Source organism: Anser brachyrhynchus (genome assembly GCF_964034855.1).
Source record: "Anser brachyrhynchus genome assembly, chromosome: 8".
In the NCBI taxonomy this organism is placed as follows: domain Eukaryota; kingdom Metazoa; phylum Chordata; class Aves; order Anseriformes; family Anatidae; genus Anser; species Anser brachyrhynchus.
Genome location: NC_137702.1, coordinates 23,920,159 through 23,939,766, shown reverse-complemented (window position 1 = coordinate 23,939,766; position 19,608 = coordinate 23,920,159). Strand labels below are relative to the sequence as shown.

At 40.6% G+C, this 19,608-nt stretch overlaps 1 protein-coding gene across 8 annotated transcripts in view; it reads right to left on the bottom strand.

Annotated features, from left to right (window-relative positions):
• MTA1 (metastasis associated 1) overlaps window positions 1-19,608 on the bottom strand; it is an 81,741-nt gene that overhangs the window by 26,507 nt on the left and 35,626 nt on the right. For all 8 annotated transcript variants that reach the window (XM_080602078.1, XM_080602080.1, XM_080602083.1 and 5 more), the window contains exons 8-11: window positions 16,119-16,218; window positions 14,510-14,698; window positions 13,338-13,412; window positions 5,161-5,219 (exon numbers count right to left, since the gene is read on the bottom strand). In XM_080602078.1, coding sequence (XP_080458204.1) covers window positions 5,161-5,219; window positions 13,338-13,412; window positions 14,510-14,698; window positions 16,119-16,218 — 423 coding nt within the window. The remainder of the gene's footprint in view (window positions 1-5,160; window positions 5,220-13,337; window positions 13,413-14,509; window positions 14,699-16,118; window positions 16,219-19,608) is intronic.

The window sequence follows — 19,608 nt, the reverse complement described above, 5'->3', positions numbered from 1 at the left end:
CTCCAAGCTGTTGTGAGGAGCTCAGCTTAGAGATGCAACAAAAAGCAGGCAGCCTTTGGTGCAGGCTTTTGAATAAAAGCCCAACCTCTAATGCCAGTTACGTTTCACCCATACTCTCTTACCTGAAAACTGAAGGGAGTGGGCATATTCTTTTTATTTCCAATTAATAAACTAGTAAATCCACATATTCAATTCACATATTGGACGCTGCAGATGGCAAGAGATCTGCAGACACGGTGCAACAAAGGGACAGTTGGAAGAGGGGAGCTCACGCCACCCTGCATTTTGTTCTGGAGTGTCACTACAGTAACTTGCTGCAGCACAACTTTTGCCGTGAGTCACTCACTAGCAAACCCCATGTGCAAACACGACTGAGATGCTGCAAAACAAACGGCCCTCACAGATGCACAGTTATCAGACATGCCTGCTCCATGGACAGAATAAAAGACTGAAGCAAGGAAAACTAAAGGCTCCGCTCTGGGTTTTACACCTCGACATAAGGCATGTGGCTTCCCTTCCACACATCGATTTATCCTCTGAGAAGCAGCACTACAGGAGGCTGAAATCCATCAGCAGAGCGCACAAAAGGCTTTGTTTTTCGAGCGGTGTGCTGGGAAGCCCCGATGGGTGCAGTTGTAAGCAGCTGAGAACAGGACCAAGCGTTGGCATGCACGGCCAGAGCACCGGGCTCACGTGTGGAAAGGAGGCTGACAGCCCGGCTGTTCTCCTCCCAAGAACCCTTATCAAACGTGCATTTCAAACCCAAGTGAAAGCAGTGAGTGGGTGTGGGTGAAAGCCGATCTAGCACGCTGTAGCTGTGACAGTAACTTCCCACTTGGGGATTTTGGAAGGCTGCAACGAAGGTAGCTGCAACAAGCACCACAAAGTGTCCTGGCCCCAAGCTGAGGTTAAGTGTCACAGTGGGCGACCATCAAATTTAGGCAGCTGTTTTCATCTGACGAGAAGCAAAAAGTCCCCAATTGTTGGTGATTTGTTAATTAAACTTGTTTGATATCACCAAAGCCTGCTGCAGCTATTAACAAGAGAATTAGATGAATAACTGTATGAATCATTAGGCAACTGATGAAGCTGAAGTGAAAAATGCAAATAAGGTACTGAGAATATTGATGGTGTGGTAAACTATCATTTCCATTTCTTAAATCAGGAGTGGAAGCCTTTTAAATGGGTTTCAGCTGTGATGGAGCACTCAGTTATGCTATAACAGGGATTACAAAGCACACGTTTCTGGGCTGTCATGCAGAACAGTCTCAAGTAGAGAGATGAAGATGATAAAGCACATGCAGAAAGACGACAACCATCATATACTGAAGCCACACCACAAAACAAACAAACAAAAAAACCCATAAGATATTCCTGAGCCATGCAGAACACTGAAATCCTCTCACTATATAACTAACATTTGAGCCACAGCACAATAATAAAATTTTAGTGGTTAGAAGTAACTATAAACTTAACACCATCAGGGAATGTTTCCAGATATTCAAGAAACCACAATTGTTCTGCTGCATCTAGAACTAGTAAGAAATAAAGGCTCAGAAATAAGGAATAAGAACAACGTTTAATCCTTTCTAGGGACAATTTATGCTGTCTGCATTTAGGCATCTAATTCAAGTGTCTGGATTCCTTACCCAGGCAGCAGAGTGGTGAGCTCTCATCACAGCTCTCACAATTCTAAGAACGGGTCTAATGACTGCTCGGCAATGCTTTCTGAAAATTAAAAGCTTTCTCCAACAACGTTGGTGAAGGTCACTGTTTTAACTAGCACAGCTACAGAGAAAGACCAGCATCACACTTGTAAGTTTTCCCTGCTACAACAGACCTCTGCACCATTAAGCAGGGAAGGAGAAAAGTCCTGCTCCTCAGGCAGAGGACAACGAAGAAACACATAAAGGAATCATCTTCAGCTTGTTAAGCAGTCTCTCCTTGTAGTGATAGAAAGCTTTGACCTAATCCTCCAATTTTCCTGTTGGCTTAAAAAAGAGGCAGAGGAAAACATTCCCCTACTTATGATGTTTGTGAGGCAGCATTCATGGGTTGTGAAAGTGCTTTGAGATTCGTGGATAAAATATTCCAAGTAGAACGTATTAATTTGCATTTACAGATGCAGTTAGAATTTACATTTTATATCAATATATTTTAGAGACTGGGGACTGTATTGGGCAATTCGTTCTTCCCTTGCTGTTCTTACCACTTCTGATATCATCTAGATCAAAGCAAAAGAGAGAAAAGCCACACAAAACTGCGTGTCTCAGCCTTCACGATTTGCAGATGTCCTAATCCCAAAAAGCAGCAGCTACACAACCAGACTGTCATTGAATAGAAGCAAGTAACAGGTGCACATGATGCCCCTAAGATGAGTAAAAACAGAATATGAGTTCCAAGAAGGCTTGCATAATATGTCTGGGGACACACTAGAAGAAGAAACACTGAGACTGGAACGAGAAAGCTCTGTGAGCCCTACAGTCGCACTGGTGGATGGCAGGATGAAAGGAGTAAGAGCATTGAATTATACATTCAGGATTCCACTACTGCTTTATTTAACACAATTCCCAACTAAAACTTTCAGTATTATCTGAATGCAGAATTCAGCTTATTTTATACCTTCCCTTCACCACAGAAGCACACTGGTGTTTTTCAACCTAAGGGATGCCTTACAAACCCATGCTTAGAAACAACGGGTTCAGGCACATCGATTACACGTCTGCCCCAAAACCAGGGCTCTTCTTGGAAGGAACACAACAATTTATGTCCAACACCTAGGATGTTGCCTAAGGCCTTGAGAACCTAACAGCAATTACCTGCATTAACTCCGCATGGAGTACCTAGCCTCTCCGTGATTCAGTTCCTCATATTATAAATTTGCAGTACACTATCAGGTTAAAAAATATCAACTACAAAATTTCACTGATCGATCTTATCTTTCACTGTATAATATGCATGTAGGATGATAAACAAACCTTGAAGGTTGCTTCTGTTGCTTTTCTTACTATTTTTCCCTCCCAATGCTCTAGATTTTTCTGTTAACATCATACAAACAAATGAAATCCCTATCAGTGGAAGTAAGCCAGGGACAAAAAATAAGGTTGTTTGAATTATATCCTTCTGGGTTTCTCTTTGCAAACAATTTTACACCAGTTATTGCTAGAACATTTCACCCAATCAGCTGATATGCTTCTGCATAGGCCTCGTCACCTCCAAAAGAAATTACTTGATGTAGCCTGTCACAACTGGATCATTACGGTTCAAGCCTCAAAACAGGAATGAGCTCAGTAACACGATAAGGACTAATCAATAACATTGATATTTAGATCCTTACACTGTGTATTGCTTTTACAAGCCAAGAATATAATCTTTTTCTAGGTCACAAGGTAATGCACATGCAATATATTCTGTGTGCCAGATCCTGGACTGAAACTTATGTAGAAATGATCCAAAATCTTAGAAATACTTAACTGTTGCCACGTTTACAGGTTTTAATAGGAAAAAAAAAGCAGCAGAAGCATTCATGTAGGATTGTTAGGTACACAACTGCTACTTTTCCTGATACGTATGAAAGGATATTGAAGGAGGAGCTAAATCTGACGCCCGTTTTGTCAATTAACATGCGAGTTAAGGTACAACACTCACAAAATCAGCTGTGGCTGGAAATCAATGCCAGAGACAAAAATAGCAGGCACACGGGTAGAAAGAGACTTTTCCTGAAGCAGAGAGGTAAGCTGCTGATTTGATTACATTCGCTAGATAGCAACAAGAGTTATCTTGCTGAGATACAGGGTGGAGGGATAAGATACCACTCCAGACAGTCATTATCAAGTGAGCACTGTAACCTTTCAAATACAAAGCCCTACCTACACACATCATAATCCAAGAGCAGCAGGAAGACTACCGGGCTTTGTCATCTGCAATATCCTTTTGCATTTGCAGTCTAAATTATGCTAGCTTTTCCTTTACAGGCTTATCACATTTTGAATTCATGTTTAATTTGCTGTCCAGAGTCCCCCTGCACAGTAACACCCTCCATAAAAGGCAATACTGTTGAAAAATGACAAGAAATCTATTTGGCTTCACACTGAATCTTACATCTAATTTTTGGTAAATTCACGTGAGATATATTGACACATTTCAGTTAAAAGACAGGCAAAAAAGAAACCAAGGATCCTGTATTTTCACAAGACGTTAGAGACCATCTTGCAAGCTGAACACGTAAGACTTCATTTTGCCTTAATTAACAGGAATACATAGTAGACCTTCCTAAACATTTGAAAATAAATAACACAAGAGTAAAGGAGTTATTAAGGTCACACATGGGAACGTGTCTGGGAATTAAAGATGAAAAGAGGTAAGGCAGGAGAGATTTGAGTTCCACATTGTAACAGCTGTTGACTGGGTTAAGCAGAGGGAACACAAGTGAAGAAGCACAGTTTACTAACCATATATATATATATGGATATATATAATGTGACAATGTGACATTAGGAAACAACTATGCATTCGTGCTCCACTGATGACAATTAAAAAAAAAATTACTATTAAACAGTTAATTAGCTATTCTTTTATGCATGACCATAGTGACCTGCTACCAAGTCCCCACTCACTTTCTGTATAAAAATAAAAATCAGAAGATAAGTAATGATTGCTTCAGGGTGGCAACGCTATACAGTACGAAGGAAACGAGCAACGTGACAGCACAGCATCCTAACCAGGAACGCCCTCAGCTACCCGTGGAGGAAATACCCTGTGCTCCAGAAGCAGCAGGTCAGCCTGTGGGAACAGCTTTGTCTTTTGTACGCTCATAAGCAGCAGCAGAGGCATACTGGGAGGAGTGCTGCTTTGTTCCAGGCAGCTCTGAAATACAACAGCAATCGTGTTGTCTTCCACAGGACTCCAACTTGTTTATTAGCATCTGGGTGCTTAGCATTAACTCAGCTAAAATAAAAAGGAATTCAAGCCTATTTAAGCATCAGCAGAAGGCTCATTATATCGGTAACCTAATTTAGTAACTCTGTGACATTGTTTGTTCAACTATGTCTCTCATTATATAATTAAAGCTAATATATAATACTGGCAGGCCATGGAAACTGCTACACCAGACCCTCTATAATAAAATAAAAAAACAAAACAATACAGAAAGATACTTACTAGTTGGGTATATACACTTGTTTTAGCTTGCTTTCTGCTTCTGCTGCTTTCAATCGTTTCTTTAAAAAGAAAGAAAAACAACAGAAAAAAGTTAGAATAAAAAGAAAATAAGGGCTTTACCTGGGAGTAAAGTAAGTCACCAGTGAAAACGTTAGCACTCATTAACAAACAAGTTTTTTAATTTCACTGAGCAGCTATCCTTTTCCAACAGGAAAAAAATACTCTGAAAACAATTGTGGGTAGTAAATGACTACATACACAGCACTTCGAAAGAGTTAATGAGATTACAAAACTACTATTTATACAGACAAATTTTTTTTTATTCCCATTCATTCCAATACAAATTCATACATTGTTTGCCCCATAACCCTTTATCTTCCCCTGCACAGAAAGATCCAGCGTATCAGCCTGTGCTTGTCCTCTTTGATAATATGCAACAACCAGATAATAACAAGGATAGCAGAACACCTCCATCATTTTTCCCCAACAGCTGAAGCAATTCAAAGAATTTGAAGGAAGACTTTTTTTGCTGATAGTTCTCTTTTTATTTATGTTTTAACTGATTGAAAACTGACTCACACTGGAGATTTTCTTTAAAACTTAAAAAGGCTACAAGCTTAACTAAAAAACAGACACAGCAACACCCAATAGGTTTGTTAATTATGGTAGGTAATCACTTCACACTAAACATCAGCCATGGGCAAGCCATACATTTGCACTTTCTAAAGGTGAAAGGCTTTAGGTAGACAAAAACTACTGATTATGCCCCTTTCAGATAAAAGGAAATAACCCGGAGGCACAAATCTCAGGGGCCAGGTAGCAAAGAACATCAAGGGGATAAAAAGGGAGAGGTTAACTACACCAAACAATCAGCTCCCCGTTAAAAAAAACACCACCCACCACCTTTCCCAGGAGATATTAAGGAACATCACAGGGTGTGATGTTCAATGAGAAACATGCACAAAAAGTAGCCTTTCAGAGCATGGGTACACACAATTTGTCTCTACATGGCCTTATTTTGGTAAGACCAGCCATTAACTTCCATCCACGTTTGTGGAACAGGTGGATTATGCGATCCTTCCAATGGTAGGTAGAGAGGCAATTCCCCCAGAACGGTACAGCTCCTTTCCTTTCTGAACATGGCACAAGAAGAAGACAACTAGCAGGAGCTTTACTAACTGGCCAAGAATTCCTTTTATTACTCAAACCTTCACGTGTTTTTTTTAGAAAGATATTTGAAGGTTCACATTTCCTCTTTATTACATGAACTAAGTGAATTTAGGGTGAAAGAAACCTCTGGAGGCCTCTACTCCTCTCCTGCTGAAGCAGGGTCCATGCCCTCCAACATCCACGTCAGTAACAGCAGTCTACAGACAGTAATGACGATGTTTTCCAGACAAACCAGCAATGCAGGGTTTGCTGGGGGTTTTACACATATCCTAGGCAAACAGATTAGTTTAACTTTTTTTCAAATTTATGACATTTTCTTGTGCTTTTTATTTCTATGCAGATACTTTTGCTTTAGTTATTTTCCTTGAGGAAAAAAATGCCTTGAGGCTGCTCACTTAAAAAAAAAAATAGGACTATACACATTCTCTTTACAGGGAACACTATGGACACATAAAAATAATGAAGTAAAAGCTTCCAGTATGCATGAAGCTCGCTTTGATCAGAGGGGCGGTCTTAAGCAACAGTTTTCCATTTGACAGCCTGACAGTTTCTCGCCTAAACTCTCTAGACTCCTAAAGAATTCCCTCTTACCTTTTCCAGCAAATAATAGTCAATCCATCTTAGAAATCAAAGAATGAAGGTGTCAGACAAGAGAACAAGGACTGAGAAAAACAAACAACTACTGGAAGGGATTCAGAGACTATGAGTATGCCTTCAGAAAGCTGCATCCAAAAGCAGACTTCTTGCTTCCCATGTTGGTTGCTTCTATTGAATCTGGTCTCAGACACAGACAGCTACCCCAAAGCTGTCCTTGAGAAAGCCCAAACAGACCTCATGGAGACGATACTTATCAATCCTGCAGCACTGGAGCAATCAACAATACATTCTGTATTGGCAATCAGTAGGATAATTAAATAGGTTCTCCCTCCGTGTAAAGCCCAGAAATTCCATGCTGAGCATTTTCAAAACGCCTTCTGAAGTTGTTTTATCTAGGCATCAACAAGTGCTGTGCAAGTAAGTGGCTCTCCAATAGCACCAGAAAACCTTCTTTAACTTCCAGAGAAATACTATCCCAAAAAAATCCTCCTTCAGTGAGATGCATGGTCATCTTCAGGAGCTGAAGGCTGCTCCACCCTCAGCCTGGACCGGAAAACAAGCCTTCTTCTCCCGCTCTCCCCAGGAATTACAAGGAAGTCTAACATCAGGTGCTGATAAACATTTAAAATACTGCTTGATGAACCTTGTACAAGAATCGTATTTCCTTGAGGCCAAGGCAGGAAATTCAGGGAACTTGCACTGGTAGAGAACTCTTTTGTTTTGTTTTTTAAATTTCCACCAGATTTCTAGTGCAAATTGTTGGGGGGAAAATAGCTGCAGTGTTCTTGACAAAAGCTCCCAAGGGCGCTATCTAGAGACATTATGTTGTGACAGTCTTGGAAATCTACGAGCAGAAAAGCTTCATGCAAACACAAAGCATTTCCAGCAGCTGAAATATTCTGATATCCACAACGTAAAGTCATTTGCCTCGGAGGCACGGTTAATTTAGCTTGTTAAGCAACATTTTCGTAAAGTAGTGATGAATGCTAACCTCACACCAGATTTTGCTCATGACTGATGACCATGGTGCAAGCTCTAAGCTAATAACTGCCACAGGTCACCTGGGCCTAGCAATACCCCCTTATCTCCTACAGCTGCCGTGAAATCAAAGCACAAGCCATATGAGATGTTTTGCCTTTATTACAGAGCAGGATACCAGGATACCAGAAGGTTCCACGATGTACTGGGGCTAAGAAGAGGTTGGTTTTGCACTAAGCATTTGTGGCTGTGAAGAATCAATAGAGCAGATTTCATGAGCTTCCTATTCCGACAGTGACTGAAAACAGAAGGTACAAAGAAAGGTGCCCGACACGTAGTCCCACACAACTTCAGCACAGTCCCTTCACAGAGAAGTGCTTTCCTAGGTCCTTTGCCAGTTATCAGTTGATTTGTGCCTGAAGCATATTTATGCTATAAATTCTTAATGTTGCTGGATGTAGTTAGGAATGTTCTCATCCACAAAAAAAAACAACATCCTGAGCATTTGTAACTTCTAGAAGCTTGGCCTAAATGAAATCTTTTGTCTCTGAGTTATTTATAATTGCATATCTTAAGTATATCCTCATACTTACCTCATATTTTCCCTATCTATAACAGGGAGATGTTACCAACTTTTTTTTTTTTAATCCCACAGAGACCAAGGGATTAAAATACTTTAAAATCCTGTACATTCAAGCTGGTGCAAACACCTCTCCTTTACATAGCCTCTCCCTGGATTTAACATCTTTCATTCTAGAGTTTGAAAGAGTCTTAAAACGTGACGTATCACAGCAAAGAAACATTTGTGGGCATTTTCTAAAAAGTGAATGGCTTATAAAGAGAAAATAACAGAAGAAACAGGAATGCAAGAGATATTTCAAGGTCCGCAATGCAAGAGTTGGGTTGGTAGATGGTGCAGGGGCAGCTCAGATACCCTCTAATACTTAGCCTCTTTTGGTTCATGCTGGGGAAGAAGAATAGCCTCTAACTTGCACTTTCTGGATTTAGGGGAAAACTTTCACACTGCTTTCCTGCCCCCCAAAAAACCTCTGAGCACACACACGAGTGCTGCTGGGAGGCAGGGGGGAGGCAATTAGTCCACGATGCAGTTGGCAGAACTGCTTCCAGCTGCCTGAGCTCCTGCAACACATCTCAGCACTGGCATGCAGTACCTACAGTCTCTGTCACTTGCTTGCCAAAATTACCATAGTTCCATGTTACTGTAGGCTTACTAGGAGGTGTTTTGGGATAACATGTCCTACGTCTGTGGAAAAGCATTTCTTTTATGTTATTTCTATTCTCCTAGCACGCAGTACTTTATGAAGGCTAGTACATTAAGATGTCACACACAGCTCTTGGCTAGGTACAAAGGTTAGCTTTCCTTAATAAAGATGTTATCTAACTGCATCAAGACTTACCCAGAGCTCCACCCTTTGCACTCCCTACCTCATGTAGTCATATTTAATGGCACTTGCACTTCTCCATCTTCTCTTTTACATTTGTTTTATTTTCAATGCTGTGCATACCTTAAAACTGATTCTGTCTCTTCCTCCTAATTCATCTTTGACATGCTGCAATTTTAAAATGGGACTTCCACGTAACAAAAAGACAACAGAGTAGAAATTTGTAATGCTTGATCTTCCTTTTGGAAGTTTCATGCTCAAGCACAAATGAAAAAGTAAAATTGAAGTCTAACTCTAAAAAACACATAAAACTAATTCAAATGATCATTTGTCACTGCCATGCCCTGAGCAATTCTCAAGTGCATCTCAACAGCTGGAGAGTGGTATGCTTTAAAGGTTTCAGGACTTCCCCTCCTGTTACACAACACAGCAAAAGCGCTTGGATTTTAAAACTAAAAACAAAAAATCATCCTGGAACACACAACTGCATAAAAACACAAATTTCATTTTGAATGAAAACATAGGCACGCCCAAACATCACGGAACTTTTAAAGAGCTTTGGAATTGCTGGGGAAAGCCACCACCAGCAGTTAGCCAGTGGATGCAATTTCAAACCTGTCCAAATCAGAAATATATGCTCTTGTGAATTGACATGTGAAATCTGACTCAAAAAAAAAAAAGATGCATTCAAACAAGATATGGGATACTGAATTTGGCCTTTCCCTAATTTTCTTCAGGACAACTCTGAAAGAACTGCTTTGGGGATCACTTTGGACATACATTCAGGACCGTGCATCGGACCATGATTTCTGTGCTGACACTGCAGGAGAATTATTCCTTCTCAAGCAAGTCTCTGCTTGTAGGGTTTGACCTCCTCTTGAAGTGACTGAACTTCTAGTTAATGCTGTTAAGTGTCAGAAGTAAGGTGGAGTTCAAGCCAAATAGAAATCACTGTGTAAGAGATCCAAGAACATGCTCCAAAAGAGGTCATTTTGCATCCATCTCACGTTATGCTACCCACAAGACAAGGAAATGCTATATTAAGTAGGAATACCAAGCATCACGCCTTCTTCTTCCCCTCCATACAAGCACAAACACTTGTGTATGCCAGCACACCTTCTGTTATTCGCGTCCAGATTGATCTGACTACTGGAATTCTTGGTTTAGGCTTGCATAGGACTCTGCACTACCCTTACTGTTCAGTTCTGAGAAAAGGCCTTTTGTGAAAGTCAGCTCAAAATTTAGCTTCCTCAAAGTCCAGAAACAGATAGATTCTTCTTCAAGATTATGACAGAGTGCTTTCTTGCTCCAAGAAAATCTCAAAGGAAATACAGAGGGAAGTAAACAGTTCCCACTAACTGGTTTTCAAAACAAGCAGTTTGCTTGTGACAAAACCTTCATTATGAACTTGTATAATTCACAAAAATAGACGGTCTAAACAGATGTTTTTAAGTGCATTCAGCGAAAGAGTCTACAAGAATGAGCAAGTTAAGTTTTTTGGTTTGTTGTGGTTTTAAGACAGTAACATACAGACTTAGAAGGTACTTTAATCATCCCCTTAAAAGAAGGACAAGCAAAAGTGAAACAACTCAGGATACACGCTTGTCATATCCTTACTTAGCATGTTTTCAGTATCTGAAGTATGAAAATGCTATTAGCCCCAGAACCATTTTGTGGTATTAGGCTAAGGAGAGAATTCACACAGACAAAACACTGAAGAAACAGATGGAAAAAATGGTGAGAGATGCGCTTTGTCAAAGACTTAGGGCATGCCAAGTAAAAAATAAATGCAATGCACCATTATTTCAAATACAACTTCCTATGCTTTCTTTGTGGTTATATATAGATAGCTCTCCCAAGCTTTTTATAAATGTTTAATAGTATTATTTGCTTGCACAATCTGGGAATTTGAGATGAAGTCTTCAGCTCAGTTCAAACTTAATTGGTGCGGTATCTCTGTTCTGCAATTTCTACCTGTTCAGCTTATGCTCATGCTCTCTCCTAAGTGCACAGCCTCTAATTGGAAGTTTTCCCCAAATCCCACTCCGTGGTACACTGCTGGGCAGCACACGTGAGGTACAACATTATCACCATTACAGAAAACTCACTGCGTAAGAATACAGCAAAACAATATAAGAAACTGTGCGTGGGGGTGTTACTTTATTGCTGCGAGAACAAATAAAGCTTTTTATGCAACTATCCCCTCTGCAATTTTGTCTTTATAATAAAAAAGTTCATAAAAGTGGAAAGAGCAAAAGAACTTAACCACTTCCTAGGGAAAGCACCATTTCTGTAGCGGTCTCTCCTTCCACAAAATATTTGCTTTTTCTCTGTTGTCTACGACTGGAATCAGCATCTCAAGACCTTGATCTTACTGCTGCATACTACCACCCACCGTGCCCCTAACCCTCCAGAGCCTCCGGGGCTGAAAGCAAACACCCGGACCACAACGCTAACCTGTCTCCCACGGTATCCAAGAGTGGGCACCTCTGAACCTCTTGTTTCTCAGCCCCCACACTGTTACATACCTTGAGATGTGCCTAAACAGAACTTCAAAGATGCAAGTGTATCATGGATTTTCTGAGCAGGATAGCGCTGCTTTTGCCTCTAACCGTTCCTAATTCCTACTACTGCTTGCTGGTTTGACTGCACAGGGGTGATATTTCATGCAACAGTCTATTTAAGCTTCTAGTTTTCACTATCAGATAAAATAACTTTCCTTACCTTTTCTGATACCTAGCACATTGCTAGATGGATTTTTATCTTTACAAGAAGAGAGGTGAGATAAAAAATGCACAGAAGGAGAAGACTAACTGATTCATCTCAGTGCAAATACTGAGTACAGTACAGGTTGAGTACACTCAGCTCGTCTCCTAAATGGCTATAGTCACGACAGTACAGCAGCACTCACTATACATTTTTTCTCCACCACGACAGCTTCCACCACTGTCCCACCAAGCATTTCCTTATCAGAAGGAAAAATTTCCATCCAGGAATGAGCTTGGAAAATATAGGAATGAGGATGCAACTATTAATGCTGCTTAGTATTATTTAAAAAAAAAAAAAAAGGTAATACAGAATTAATTCAAAAAGTATTCTGATTTGTCCTGAGTCGCCCTCTGTAATTTAAGCAGTATTGCAATCAGAAGATCGCACCGCAGACCTTGGTGGCCAAGTACATGCCAAATACCGGTCAATGCCCCAGGCATTGCATCTTTATCATAGGCTGTGTATCTAATGAAGCAAGTCAAGGCAGGACATTACTGTGCCTACACGTTTTGTAATACTTTAAATAGATGCCTAAACATTATACTGATAATTACCATAAAAAATACATTATTTATTTCTCCCTTTTAATTAATTTTCCTATTAAATATTGTAAATATTTTTCAGTAACCGATATTCTAAAGACATTTTGCATGCTTCTTGCATTGTGCTTTCGTTATTTAAGGTACCAAGCAACCTTTGTATTTAAACAAGTAGGAGATAAAAATTACTGTAAACACTAGTCAAAGTTGATTCTCAAGTATAATGAGTCTGGGAATTTGAGCCATCAATGCTTCCCAAACGCTCTACTTACAGCACTTCCATGGGGGAGATTCCTTGCGTCTGCAATCAAAGTCATGGACAAGCAGAGGTGGGGGATAATAATGATTGCCTGTTGTACAGCTACTGCCCACTCCCCCATAAAAAGCTAAAACTGAAATTACTGCTGACCTTGAACAGAGTTATTGGCAGAGATTAACTGTACACTCTTCCTCAAGCTACTGAATTCCAAAACAGACATTTGAAAGCTCCAAGTAAAGTAGCAGCAAACATGAAAAAAACCACAAATGACAATGCCACAAGTATTTATCTACAGAATGGCTGATGAATTTAGCGACAAGAGATTATTTGGTGCTTCAGATGATTACAGAATCCACCTATAAGAAAGGCTGAACCCCACAAAGAAGAACAAAGCAACTGCTTGGTTTCAGCGGCAAGTAAAACAGCTTCTCTTGGAATGAAAGAGGTGATTCTGACTCTTACCTGCTGAACGTATCTGTCTGTCGTTTTCCACATATAGTAATACTCTATTATGCTTGTTAAGGACTTCCATGGGAGCTAAGGACATAAAGGAAAAGCAACAGTCATTGCAGGGAGCTGGCACACAGCCTCACTGAAATTCACGGGATTCCTGTGACAGACAGCTTAAAGCAGAGTTTGCAACTACTAACCCTGCTAGCAAAAAAAAAAGTGTCTGTTATCTCCTAAGGACATTAGATGCACATGGGCCCCAGGATAAATTAAATGGCCTTTCAAAAAACAGTGCTTTCAGTGTAGAAACAGAGCACGTTACAGGTAAATCTTCATGCTGCATTGGCTCCACAGTAAACCATTCAAGAGAGGCACAATGTGGAAGGGAGCCCACTGGCTGAGACAGTCTTGCTGCTTGAGAAAAGACTCGAGCAAGAACCAGTTATCACAGCTCCAGTTTCCTCCGCTCCTATGTAGCTGGCCTATAAAAATAATAAAATAATAACTACTAACAGAAATGTGCCATACCAGCTGTTCTCTGCGTGAAAAGCACAAGGCTTTCAGCAGGACCACAGAGTGTTGTGCTGCTTCCAAGTCCCTCCATCTAAAAGATTAGAGCACAGGACAGGCAACACTGACACTACTCGCTTTGTTCTGAGGACTCGAGGCGTGATACAGTGAAACTTGGCTCTCTTTACAGTGCTCCATTCAAACTGCAGGCTGAACACCTAGGGTGGAGATTCGGCCAAACTGCAGGACACTTCCCCTGAATGCCCAAGATTCCTTTTTAAAACTTTCACAGAGCCTTTTTTGAAATAACGTAAGAGTGACTAAATTTTCATTTTTCAGAAGGCTCAATACTCTTTCAAATACAAATTAATCTACAGTAGCCAGGCTGTCACAACACTTTCCTAAATCCTCTCCCAGCGGTAGTGGAGCAGACTATTTTAAATTAACATCTCTGAAGGAAAATCTATCATTGGTGATTTGAAATTCTGACTGTACAGCAGGCTGTCTTCAGTATGAGGTCTGCTTTTCCCCAATTTACTGCAAGGCACATGCTCCAGTCCAAAGCCCTCCTCTTCAAAACAAAGACAAACAACTCTGTTTAGACAAGCTGTAAACCAGCTCTGTCACTGATCAGACCCAGTCGCACCACGTGGGCCCCCATTTTACATACTTACAAAATCTTGCTGAATGTCAGTGAAATCTTTTCCGTATTTTTCTAGTGCTTCCTCGAAGAGGTTTGCCTCCGAAGCAGACCACTCCTCCATTTCATCTCTGCACAGGACTGGCCCACCTTGTGGCACAAGCGCAGAGATTGCCTTGGAAATGTCATAGACATTTTTGTGCAAAGTGTCCATCGCATGGAACTACATTGTCGTAAAAGAGAAAAACAAACATAAGGACAAGCATCCAGGGGGGGAAATGCTTAGCAATGAAACAGCAGTAACACAAACAACACAGTGAGATTTGAGGGTGCTGTATTCTACAACCAATACGAACTTGTTCCACTCTGAGACTCCTGATAATTGTCAGTGTACAGGTCCAATATTCACTAACAATAGAGAGATTTTTGGAACATGAGCATCTGCATCTGAATAACTGCTACTTTATCTACTACCCAGCACCAACGCTGTAGCACTGCTGTTAAGAAGATGTAGGGAACAGAGCCCCACTCACCAGGACTAAGCAGCCCCGTTAGGCATCATCAACAGGTGGAGCATAAAGATAGAGGTCTGAGGGTGTGTTTTTTGATAAAGTTATCCATGCACTTTCTTTGTCCACAAAGAAAATAATCCACAAGAATTATATATAAAAACGAATATTTAAACACACACTTGTCCCAAAGGTCACAAATCCCAAAAAGGATTTAAGTCACGTATCAGAGCTGAGTAGGAAGAGTTTCTCCCACGAGCAATTATCCCTCAGAAAGCTGAGCTACGATTGTCTGAGACTTGTGATTTACAAGGGATAAGAACACGTTGAGAGTGAGGAATTGGCATTAGTAAATGAAAGCTTGGCTTTATTTCTTGATTTCTGTAGTTTTAAATCAGGATGCCACTTGCCTCTCATCATACCAGAGTTCTCTGCACGTGCATAATCAATCTACAATGTTTTATCCTAGAATTTGTTCTACATACAATTTCACATTACTCAGTTATGAGGTGAGGCTTTGATAACAGTACTCTGGAGACTTCATAAATTTTATTCACATTTCTATAAACTCTCTCTAGTATAGAAATTTAACTTTTCCCTTTCCTCTTATCTATTCAGAATCTTCATAATTTTAGAATATTAACAACAATATCACCAGTCCTTAGGTAGACGAAAACGAAGCTCAAAGGAAAGAACTTGATCAACTGAAATTTCTTATCTGACCACAAACCTTTCCCCCCAAGACAATTTGCCCAAGGATGCCAGTGGCAGTTGGGAAGCGATAAGGAGTGGCATTCTGGCACTACAGCACTGCAGACAGGCAGATAATCGCGTGCATTCAAGACCACTACTAAGCCCAAGCAAGAGATGTGCTATGAAGCATGGTCAAAAAAATTTAATTAAAAAAATTAAAAAAAAAAAAATCAAGAGTTAACCATGATGGATCATAAAAGGCACAACGCCAGAAAAAAAGTTACTTCATATGTAAATAAAGAATTCCTTTACAAAGACAAGATCTGGTTCACAGCAGGCCACAATTACAGTCCATCTGTCCCTCTCCTTTTGCCAACTGTTATTGCTGAGGTGAATTATTTTACATCTCTCAATAACTGAAGGTCCTCTTAAAAATCTTACCAATGTGATATCCCTAGAGGCTGCTGCAGCACTCATGTGTAAACTCGGCTGTCTGACAGAACTACTGCAATCCAGGGCTCGGGCAAATGTACCAACAGACCTGAAAGAAATTAAAATGGAGCATTAACTTTGCAGGCAAAGCAAGCATAAATATCAACACCCAACCAACACTTTTTGAGATCAGCAGACTCCGTTTCTCAGTACAAAGATTACGTGGTTTGGCGCTAGTTCCGAGCCAGAGACCAGCCTCTTCAAATGTGGTTTGTTATTAGAGACGCTTTACTGTACTTGGTTCATGTGACCAAGAGTGCTTAGGAGAGAAAACAACGAGACTTGAAGATCACAAACGGGGAGTTTTGAACCATCTTATCCCCTATCTCTCAGCACAGACCTCTGCATTAAAGTTTAACAGAAACTGATCACAAGTGAGCTTTATGAATGGCACAAAATCTTTTCCACAATGGCATGAGCAGTGCTACATTGTCCAGAGGTACGGAGACAGATGCCAAGACCAAACAGAGAAAAAAAACGCAGTAACAATCACTTTCCTAAGTCTCAAATTAAAATAGTCTTTATTTTACAACATAGTATAATGCTGTAAGTGCATATATTATATAGACCGCATAGGAGTATAGCAATTCTCAAATGCTTCCCAATGCCAGCCGCTCCTGCTCGTTAGGCCACAATTCCCATGCTCCTCATTTTATCCCTAAAGAAATTAGCTGGAGAAATCTTTAACAGGAACATTGGTTCCAGTAATTCCCTCTGCCCTCGATGCTTATCGTGGCACACAGTTGGGAATGCTCTTGCACGGTGAACTAGAGCTGAACTCCTCTGAGCAGCTACAACAACAACAAAAAAAATCCATTTTTCCCCCCACTCGGATTGCTTTCCCAGACTAGTTTGAGTGCACAGGGGGGAAAACTCTAGTGCCAAGCAGTGCATTAGAGGAGGAAAGGTAAATACTTAGGCAGGAGTCCGTCAAATAATGGAGTTTGGCCAAAAGCCAAAGCTGCCTCCCTCACCCAGGTTTTGGTGCACGCCCACAGCTCACCTCCTCCCCAGCCTCCTACCCACTCATCCCCGTCCCTGGTTCATGGATTCCCCGTCTCCAGAACGTGTGTGTGTGTGTGTGTGTGTGTACACCTAATTATATGCTGGATCACTTTGCTGATTCTGGGCAGAAGCAATCTTTATGCTGATCTGTTCAGCAACTCTTTGCAGCAGGCAGCCTCAAGCAGCTCTCAGCAAACCGAGCAGGCAGCAGCAAACAGCCAGAACTACTAAAAACAGCATCACCACCAAAAGCCTGCACGAGGTGGAAACCACCATCACAAAGCAGCTCCGCAGTCACTCTAAACCAAGGCAAGTGCAAAGGCCCATCCATGGGGGCAATTCTACCCTCTGGCTTCCTTCTAGGACTTCCTAACACCAAAACTGCATGGCCGAGTGGCAAATTTAAATTAACGCTGCTGAAAAACAGCCCAGCAAATGAGCTTCTTGGCGGTGGTGGTGGTGGTATCTTGTACTTCACTTGATTAGAAGCAACTGTGAAACTGCAGGCTTGTCAAGAAGCTGGAATACCCTTCGCTGGAAACATTCCAGCTCTCCCCATCGCTCCTTCATCCGCTTGTTCCGCGCTGCTGGTGGAGATTATCCTCTCCCCACTTTCATCCATTTCCCTACGTCCACCTGATTAAGTAGAATTAATCTGTTACCCATAAATCACTTAGTTCAGCAAGTTTGAATTTACTGTTGGCACAGGTCAAGGGAAACAGCGATGTATTGTGTAAGCAGCACAGTGAAACTTCAAGAGCTTAAATTTTATGGTGATTCCTTAGTGTAGACATAACACTAAAGATTTTATGAACCTTAAAAAAAAGCCTAGAGAACAAAAAGCACATGCTTAACTAAAGACAAAAATGTACTGATAGATTCTGAACTGTCAGATTTTCTTCAATCTGGACAGCAATTAACACATTTTTCCATCTTAACCTACCTACTTTCATTCTCAGCTCCCCGTTACTGGAACTTCATGCAAGGCCCAAACACCCATACAAAGGTTTTAAAGTGCTGCAATTCAGAGTAGCTGTTTTTAAAACTTTTGGCTGAAGTTCATAATAATAGCAAGCTTTCTCTTCAAAGTACATAGAAAAAAAATCAATATTGTTGCGTATTTCTGCGTATACACGTTTGAGTTCCTAAAACACATTTCACCAGCTCCTCGATTTTCCTCAATCCTTTTTTTTTTTTCTCCAGTATTTCCCTAAGCTTGTATCATTCAACATGTTGAAAACATTTACTGCCATTTCATAAACGCACCCTTGTTGCATCATTCAACAGCTCCAGTCAGAACTAGAGGGCCCCGTCCAGACAAATTCTCGTGCACAAGCTCTCATGTTACCTCCTCAGGAGACATCCCATTACCTTACCCACTAAGTACACACCAATGCCACGCTCAGGAAAACTCAGAAAATTCAAGAGCAAGATAATTCAAGAGGGTAAAAACCAAGAAGCAGATGTCTGACAGCACCAGAGCCAAATCCAAGAGAGTACCTGAAATGTAGGCTTAACTCCATTTTCCAGGGCTAAAGCCCTGGGCTGCAACAGGCTGCCCTGCAAGTCAGGGTCCAGATCTGTCACACACCATGCTCCATCAGCATGCTGTCAAGAGCAGCAAGCCAAATACTACTGACAGATTGTAACTTTACACACCCCTTTCCTACCCGTATCTAATAGCAAACTATTAGATACTACAAACACCAGAAAGTCCAACTGTCCGTCTATTCACACTACTTTACTCCCATGCTTCCACAATCTTACAAACTTACCTAAAAGACAGAGGTTGGAGAGCATTACCTTTTTTCTTAAATTTTTTAGAATTACTCAGCCACCAGTTGCTACAAGAGCCTAAATTTTGGTATAGGCTTCTGTTTGTACCAATGCACAATACTGAAAAATTTCATGAGCATTTAAAAAACCTAACATTAATGGACAAAGATTGCCTTGGGCTTAAACAGAAGCATAAATTTCACCATCTGTACAGATTTGCAGGGTTTTACTTTATTCTGCTTACCTATTGGAATCTAGGCATTAGAAAACATCTACAGCATCAAAAATGCCTTACCAGACATCTTAGCTATAACAGCATGTTGAAATGTGACTGGGTTTGAAAAAGAAAGAAAACAGACACAGTAATGATCTGTCAAGAATTTAGTTCACTACGCCTTCTGCACACTTGCCCCATTTGAAAACCCTCACCAATTACACGACAGTTTTTACATAAAATACTTTTGATTTTATGTAAGTGATTAACTTTGAGAAAGTAAAAACTGTAAATCTGAGTTCCTGAAGTCATGCAGTTCCCAGCAAGGCACGTATGTAACATGTCCATTGCTTCAAAATGAAACACATGAATCATGCAACCAAACCAGTATTCACATTAGTAAAGCAAAAAGAACAAAAACGTGCTTGGAAAACAAGTGTTAAA